This window comes from Gymnoscopelus braueri (genome assembly GCF_963280865.1).
Source record: "Gymnoscopelus braueri genome assembly, chromosome: 7".
NCBI classification, from domain to species: Eukaryota; Metazoa; Chordata; class Actinopteri; order Myctophiformes; family Myctophidae; genus Gymnoscopelus; species Gymnoscopelus braueri.
The window spans coordinates 14,545,247-14,554,399 of record NC_137608.1 but is presented as its reverse complement, the minus strand read 5'-3'; the positions used below and the strand labels follow the sequence as shown (position 1 = coordinate 14,554,399).

The 9,153-nt window shown below is 37.6% G+C and overlaps 1 protein-coding gene across 1 annotated transcript in view; it reads right to left on the bottom strand.

Annotated features, from left to right (window-relative positions):
• Positions 1–1,460: 1,460 nt before the first annotated feature.
• Positions 1,461–9,153, bottom strand: part of LOC308088592 (uncharacterized protein) — a 234,271-nt gene continuing 226,578 nt past the window's right edge. Inside the window, exons 8-12 of the mRNA XM_080433118.1 lie at positions 4,825–5,032; positions 4,273–4,368; positions 3,651–3,716; positions 3,073–3,158; positions 1,461–2,444 (exon numbers count right to left, since the gene is read on the bottom strand). Of these exons, the coding sequence (XP_080289244.1) occupies positions 2,293–2,444; positions 3,073–3,158; positions 3,651–3,716; positions 4,273–4,368; positions 4,825–5,032 (608 nt within the window). The 3' untranslated portion in view covers positions 1,461–2,292. The remainder of the gene's footprint in view (positions 2,445–3,072; positions 3,159–3,650; positions 3,717–4,272; positions 4,369–4,824; positions 5,033–9,153) is intronic.

Sequence of the window (9,153 nt, the reverse complement as noted above, 5' to 3'; positions counted from 1 at the left end):
GACACTTTGACACATTGCTGAGGCCTGGGATCGAACCTGGGATTTATGGCTTGCCAGGCCAAGCCTGCCAAAGTTTGCACTTTTTTCCCCTTTAAATGTCCATTGCCATTGACAATGCATTGGGCGCTTAAAGTTAAATATTTCAAAAACTACAAATCATTTCAAAGTAAAACATCTCAAGGATGCATGTTCACAGTAAGGTGGAATTTTTGAACTATGAATGGAGTTTCTAGGTGAAAGTTTTTTTTTTAGGTCCCAAACTCTTCCATCGGCCTCCATTATAAATCTCTGAACTTTTAAAGGAGTACAATTCTAAAATTATGAAACATTTCAAAGATTCCTTTTCAGGCAAACATGTCCACATTAAGATGAACATTTTACATTTTGAATGGGGGTTCTAGGTGTAAGTATGTAGGACTAGTAGCCTGCCAAAGTTTGTACTTTTCCCCCTGTAAATGTCCATTGCCATTGACAATGCATTGGGCGCTTAAATATGGCTCTTTTATTGTTACTTTTAACTTTTTAATGGATCCTATGTATGTAAAGCCTGATAAAAATGTCAAACTCCCAAAATCCACCAGAATACTGGAAATTACATCTACTCTGTTAAAAAAATCCTGCGGCACTGAGATTCAAACCCAAACCTACAACCTTTGGATTGGAACATTTTTACCCAGATCTACCCTTTCATTGACAGCAAACAAAGATGTTTAGTAATGTCACTAAAATGTATATCCGTTATTGACATACTTTAGTCATTTATTAGTTTGAGTAGCCTATATAAGTTCTAATTGACCAATATAATATACAAGGTTTGTTTAATCAAGTACATTAGTCACTTTGGACTGTTACATTAAAACAATCATGGCTATAAAGTTTTCAACTAGTTTCTCAAACAGTGCTGTATTATCACCACAGCTCCTCTTTTGATTAGCTGAATGATAAAATACCACTTTACACTCATGCATTTACACTTTACACTTACGCATTGTATAACTTTAACAGTACGGAGTACTGTATGGCATTTTGTTTAAACTTAAGTATTGCATGACTTAATTTTTATGACATAGTATGGTATGACTTCTTTCATATACTATTGTCTCAATGAATTAATAACAAGCAAATTCCTTTTTTGCATGAACTCCTCCAAGGAACAGGCCATGTGATGTAGATTGTACTGAAGAAAAATAATTAGGCAAATAATCATACATTGATAATAAATAATTTTAAGTTATGTATAATTATTTTCTCTTACGGGCGTGGCAGGTAAATAGGTGAGCAAGCAGTGCTGTGCCAAGCACACTTTTCTTTTTAAAGTTTCTCCCACTTTTAAGTTTTCCTTCCAACAGGTTACTATTAATAGTAATAGTCAGGTGTAAGTAGCCTTATCAAACTTAGCTAAGTCTACCCATGAATTCTGATGGACTGTTAAACATATATTTTACCACCATGAGTGATATACTGTACATACAAACATAATAATGAGACAAAATGATGAAAAGGAGAAGGGGAGGGGGAATTATTTAACACATTCACTTTTTATCTTTCAATTATTTTTATTTTTTTCAGTAAGAGTGGAGCTTGAACTTATAACCTCAAGAACATCAAACTTTTGTCCTACTGATCATTACATCTGTGTTGAAGGGATTCACACTTCCACAAGTTGTATTCAGAAAGATTTGAACTCAACTCATTGCCTGCCAATAACGCATATATGCGTTCTTTAGAATCCATCACTTGCCTGCCAATAACGCATATATGCGTTTTTAGAAGAAGAAAAAAACATAAATTTTTTAAATTTGACCCAAAGACCAAGGAGATATGATTTTTCGAAGATCTAGACTCCTATCCACTTCCTTGTTAACTTAAAACTTAAAAATTCTGTATCTCGGCTCCTGAGTACTTTTTGTTTTTCAATGAAAAATCTCTGGCAGCCAACAGCTAAAAATCTGAAATAACTCTGGCAGTAAGAGAGTTAACTGACATGTTTGAAACACACAATAACAAAGGACCACAATGAAAAATAAGCTCTCTCGCGTTATTGTGTTTTATCCTTAGATATGTACAAATACGTGTTCTTGTATAGACATTTTTGTCGATAAAAACATAAATCAAACAATCAATTCCTTTAAGGCGATAACAAGTGATTAAAAGCTGTACAAATATATTGAGTTTAACTACATATAACATCAAACGGGTGTTAAAAACTGAATGGTGACCTGTAACACCAAATAGTAGAAAAAAATCTAAACTATGTCCTGTGTCTATTCCATGACACAGGACCAAATCTGACTAGGCCACAGTGAGACCAGAGTCCACCTCCCCTGAGGAGCAGATGTGGGACAAGAAGTATTTCTGTTCGCATGGGAGGTCTGTGTCCCCAGCCTCCTTTAGATGCTCCTCCAGCTTGGGGACGACCTTGTCTTGCAGGAAATCAATGATGTCTACAGGAAGCAGGATGAAGAGAAGAGAAAATTCGGTTGTTCAGTTAACCCATTAGGACCGGGAACACATCTGTGTCATTGGCTATTCAAAAATAGCAGATATACAAGCTCATAGCTCGTGAAAATGTGTGCAAATCTTTGAACACATACATTTTTTACTCAAATCTTTTCTTCTGGGGGTCCCTGGAACAAAACATTTTGAGGTGGGGGGTCCGCGGACAAATACATAGTATTTTGGGTGGTCCTTGACATGAAAAAGCTTGAGAACCACTGATATATATAGCAACATGCGTTTTTTCCAAAAAGAAAACGGTTAGGATTTAGAAGACATTTGTAGAATCCCCCAGAAGCAAAGATTTGAGTTAAAATTGTTTGCTTTAAAAAACATATACATTGAAGGATTTGCACAAATCTTTTTGCACAAAAAAAGCAGATCTACAAGCTCGTAGCGCTTGTAGATCTGCTATTTTTTAATAGCCCAAAATATAAAATAATGGTTATAGCTGTAAAAGTTCCCGGATTGGATGGGTTAAGACTTGGAAGTGTAATATATGTGCAAAAGCCACACGCTGTAAGTTGAACCAGCAAAAAAGGTAAAGACGTGTGAGTGTATAAAGTGTATACTGACCAGGATAAGACAACTCATTCCACCTGGGGACAGACGCAACTTTGAGTCGATGGAAACTCTTCTGGACGTATCGTTCACTCACCTCACTGGAAAACAATCACCGCATATTAATACTTCACAATACTACACCACAAAATACTGCCTAGTACTATACACTACATATTTAAGCTACGTAGTACTACTCTTTGCCTCCCCTACATAATGTTTTGTTGCTGTCGGGCAGAAATCTCAATATTCTAACTTTTTGTGCTTCTTCGTAAATTAATGCCCTACTTGATCATACTACAACGTCACACGAAAGCATCAAAAGTAGCAGATCTGCAAGCTCGAAATGCGGCGTGAAGCGATGTAGTTTGAGCTTGTGGATCTGCTACTTTTGCTGTTTTTGAATTTGAATCCTGAAAAGTAACGGTTTTGGACATATGTGGACAGCGACGATTTTCTCTGCCTGCCACGATGCCTCTAGTTGGATGTGACAATAAACACCCTTGAAATGTGTCTTCACTGGCCTTTCTAAACATGGTGCTTTACGTTTCCTCTCCGTTTGAAAAATAGAAATGTTTTTATTTTTAAGTTACCCGATAGTGATGGCCACCTCATCCCACTCGATGAGAGCTGGATCCTCCACGTCCATGTTGTAAAGCCTGGAAGAGAAATCAGATGTTAGTGCAGCATTGTTAGGGCTCCTCTGGTGCGTTGTCCTCATGAAACATTAAACAATAGAAAGTGATGGGGTCGCACTCAGAATGACACGGTCAATTCTTCTTTTAATTCCCCATTATGCCATTAGTCACAGACGTTTCGGCTATCCAACCTTCGTTCAGTGACACTGACACACATATAATAAATAAATACAATTGGCATCCACCCGGGGGGTCCACCCGGGTTGAATGGGAAAAGATGGGGAAAAAATTACGTGACTAAATAAGCGATTTAAACCCGATTTACTTTCCGACTATTTTGCAGTCTCGGACTACCTTTTTGGATACGATGTTGCGAAAAAGGTAATCTTCATTGACTTTTGCCGGACGCAACCTCTGCCGGGACTCTACGAAGCGGGACCTCATCTCGGGGCTATCGTGGAGAGTGAGGTTCCAAACGGGGCTACAGTAGGTGCAGTATAAGATTGGTGAGTGGGAGGTTGGAGTAGTCTGGTGCAATTCGAGGTTGGTGGTATACTATTCAGATGGCCATACGTACGTGTTAATGAGCTTGACTTTGGCCCGGATGGCTTTCACTCCTCCACTGAACGCCGGACAATTGTCGGATGCCATCTTTGATTTTAACAGGTCAAACCTGAAGAGGCAAACAGATGGGATAATGTGAGACAGACGGAAATACTGACAGAAAGACAGGCAGCATGGTGTGAGACACAGACTGGAGGTCTGGAGGTGCTCTCATTTGAAACGTTTCCCACCTCCGTGCAAGGAGGTGAGGATTAGATGCGAGTCCAGAGGAATTGAGCATGTTGGAGTGATGGCAACATATAAAAACTCAAATTTCTGCCTACTCGCCTTCTCCGTCCTGCAGATGTCATGTTGCATATTGGACGCTGTATTCCTCTATAATATGCTTATGAATTAAGCTGCTTGAAATGCATTCTCCCACACCCATGCACAACAAACAGCATGATTGTGTAAATAAAAGAACACCCATTATTTAATTCATTGTTTTCGGCAATTGTTCCCCCCAGAATAAATATGGCAGGGCTCACGCGGTTACATAACTCATTTAAAATAAATGTTAACTGACCATTTCTCCCTGCACTGAGTCCAGCAGCGCGTCTGGACCTTCTCGCTGATCCTCTTCCAGGGCAGGTTTTTACACAGCTGCTCACTGGTCAGCCAGGGACCAGAAGCAGAACCCGTCTGCTCTGGACCCACCAGAGTCTCCAGGTGAGCCAGCAAGGCCTGCTTCAGCCTCCCTTCCTCATCGCTCTCCCAGACACCATGGTTACTGGCTGGAAGATGGACCGATGGAGAGATACAGACAAATAGAAAGAGACACAGACAGCCGTACAGATTAATAACAGATAGATCTTTTTTGTTTGTTTTTATTACAGCCATGCAGATTAATGGATCATTATCTATTACATAGGTGTGTGTGTGTGTGTGTGTGTGTGTGTGTGTGTGTGTGTGTGTGTGTGTGTGTGTGTGTGTGTGTGTGTGTGTGTGTGTGTGTGTGTGTGTGTGTGTGTGTGTGTGTGTGTGTGTGTGTGTGTGTGTGTGTGTGCATACAGTAAGTGTGTATGTGTGCGTTTATTGATTACAGGTGCATATGTGTGTAAAATGTGGCAAGGTAAGCTCATTTGTATGTTTGTCTTTGTATATGAGACATAACATCACATCACCCGAACTGGATCTGCGGATCTGGATTTTCAAATAGTAAAATCAACAGGATGTTGACATTTTTATTAAAAGAATAAACAGTACTGGGTTTGGTGATCTTCTATATTGTCTGAATCACCTTTGTTTGTGTTCGTTTACGTGCTAAAAGAGTGAGCTGTTTCACCGTACATGCAAGTCAATGAGGAGGAGCATATTTTGAATGATCAATTTCTAATCAAAGGAGCAATTACTTTTGATTTCTTGTCCACTTTGGAGTTACATCATGGCAAGTTAACTACACAACCCAAACTTCTACCAAAGTGGTCTTGCCCTTTAACAGGTCAGCTGCTGAGCCATGTTATGAAGGATGAATCTGAACTGCCCATTTTTGTGCAGTAGCTAGCTACCCTTTGATAGTTTGTTATTCTGAAGAAAATATGTTCAAACGCAACAGATTATTGAGAAACCATTACGCAGCACGCGCTCAATGCGCAAATGGTAATGTCGGTAATTAATGTATTTGTGCAAGATGAACCTAAAATGTGTATATTACTAGTTTATGTTCAAATAGTTCAATCCAAAATATGATGTCAGTGTTAGGCTGCATTTACGCACCTGCTTGTCATTCATGCATAATTTTTTTTACGACCAATATTTTAATCAGATGTCCGAGAAATAGTAGAAATAGTCCGGACATTGGGACCGCCAGTTTAAAATCCTATCGCGACCTCTGGTCCACGTATACATACATTATATACGTTTATTACACGGCTTGGTTGAATGCTTGATTCTTCAATGACTGAATTCAGACTAGGTGTGTTATTTCTGAATAATGACCGATGAGCTCAATAACAGACTGCTGTCTAATCAAAGGCTAAGAGCACCTGCTGCGCTGCTTGATTTTATGCTGTATCCAACACGGCAGCCATGTAAACCAACACACAATGTCAATTACAACTAAACATTTCTCTCAGGAATGTTTTTGAAAACATTTGAAGCGAGAAATAGACAATGCAGTAACTGAAAATGTATGATCAACACTTCCTTGTTTTCCGAGGCGATGGAATACTTTCATTACCATAAGCAAGGAAATACTTCCGTTTTGTTGTTACTTTTGGGTCAATTTATCAATTAAGTAGCCGTGTACTAGACTAACGGTAAAGCTTTTCAGATGACTAAAATATGACTAAAACTAGACTAACAGTAAAGCTTTTCAGATGACTATAATATGACTAAAACTAGACTAACGGTAAAGCTTTTCAGCTGACTATAATATGACTAAAACTAGACTAACAGTAATATAAAGCTTTTCAGCTGACTATAATATGACTAAAACTAGACTAACGGTAAAGCTTTTCAGATGACTAAAATATGACTAAAACTAGACTAACAGTAAAGCTTTTCAGATGACTATAATATGATTAAAACTAGACTAACGGTAAAGCTTTTCAGATGACTAAAATATGACTAAAACTAGACTAACGGTAAAGCTTTTCAGATGACTAAAATATGACTAAAACTAGACTAACAGTAAAGCTTTTCAGATGACTAAAATATGACTAAAACTAGACTAACAGTAAAGCTTTTCAGATGACTATAATATGACTAAAACTAGACTAACGGTAAAGCTTTTCAGATGACTAAAATATGACTAAAACTAGACTAACGGTAAAGCTTTTCAGATGACTAAAATATGACTAAAACTAGACTAACAGTAAAGCTTTTCAGATGACTATAATATGACTAAAACTAGACTAACGGTAAAGCTTTTCAGATGACTATAATATGACTAAAACTAGACTAACGGTAAAGCTTTTCAGATGACTAAAATATGACTAAAACTAGACAAACAGTAAAGCTTTTCAGATGACTAAAATATGACTAAAACTAGACTAACGGTAAAGCTTTTCAGATGACTAAAATATGACTAAAACTAGACAAACAGTAAAGCTTTTCAGATGACTAAAATATGACTAAAACTAGACAAACAGTAAAGCTTTTCAGATGACTAAAATATGACTAAAACTAGACAAACAGTAAAGCTTTTCAGATGACTAAAATATGACTAAAACTAGACTAAAGGTAAAGCTTTTCAGATGACTAAAATATGACTAAAAGTAGACTAACGGTAAAGCTTTTCAGATGACTATAATATGACTAAAAGTAGACTAACGGTAAAGCTTTTCAGATGACTAAAATATGACTAAAACTAGACTAACAGTAAAGCTTTTCAGATGACTAAAATATGACTAAAACTAGACTAAAGGTAAAGCTTTTCAGATGACTAAAATATGACTAAAACTAGACTAAAGGTAAAGCTTTTCAGATGACTAAAATATGACTAAAAGTAGACTAACGGTAAAGCTTTTCAGATGACTATAATATGACTAAAACTAGACTAACGGTAAAGCTTTTCAGATGACTATAATATGACTAAAACTAGACTAACGGTAAAGCTTTTCAGATGACTAAAATATGACTAAAACTAGACAAACAGTAAAGCTTTTCAGATGACTAAAATATGACTAAAACTAGACTAACGGTAAAGCTTTTCAGATGACTAAAATATGACTAAAACTAGACAAACAGTAAAGCTTTTCAGATGACTAAAATATGACTAAAACTAGACAAACAGTAAAGCTTTTCAGATGACTAAAATATGACTAAAACTAGACAAACAGTAAAGCTTTTCAGATGACTAAAATATGACTAAAACTAGACTAAAGGTAAAGCTTTTCAGATGACTAAAATATGACTAAAAGTAGACTAACGGTAAAGCTTTTCAGATGACTATAATATGACTAAAAGTAGACTAACGGTAAAGCTTTTCAGATGACTAAAATATGACTAAAACTAGACTAACAGTAAAGCTTTTCAGATGACTAAAATATGACTAAAACTAGACTAACGGTAAAGCTTTTCAGATGACTATAATATGACTAAAAGTAGACTAACAGTAAAGCTTTTCAGCTGACTATAATATGACTAAAACTAGACTAACGGTAAAGCTTTTCAGATGACTAAAATATGACTAAAAGTAGACTAACGGTAAAGCTTTTCAGATGACTAAAATATGACTAAAAGTAGACTAACGGTAAAGCTTTTCAGATGACTAAAATATGACTAAAACTAGACAAACGGTAAAGCTTTTCAGATGACTAAAATATGACACACACACATACATACATACAGACACGCGCACACACACACACACACACACACACACACACACACACACACACACACACACACACACACACACACACACACACACACACACACACACACACACACACACACACACACACACACACACACACACACACACACAGACATGCGCACACACACACACACACACACACACACACACACACACACACACACACACACACACACACAGACAGACAGACAGACAGACAGACAGACAGACAGACAGACAGACAGACAGACAGACAGACAGACAGACAGACAGACAGACAGACAGACAGACAGACAGACAGACAGACAGACAGACAGACAGACAGACAGACAGACAGACAGACAGACAGACAGACAGACAGACACACACACACACACACACACAGACATGCGCGCACACACACACACACACACACACACACACACACACACACACACACACACACACACACACACACACACACACACACACACACACACACACACACACACACACACACACACACACACACACACACACACACACAGATGCACATTGAGTCATTGGTGAGGCCCC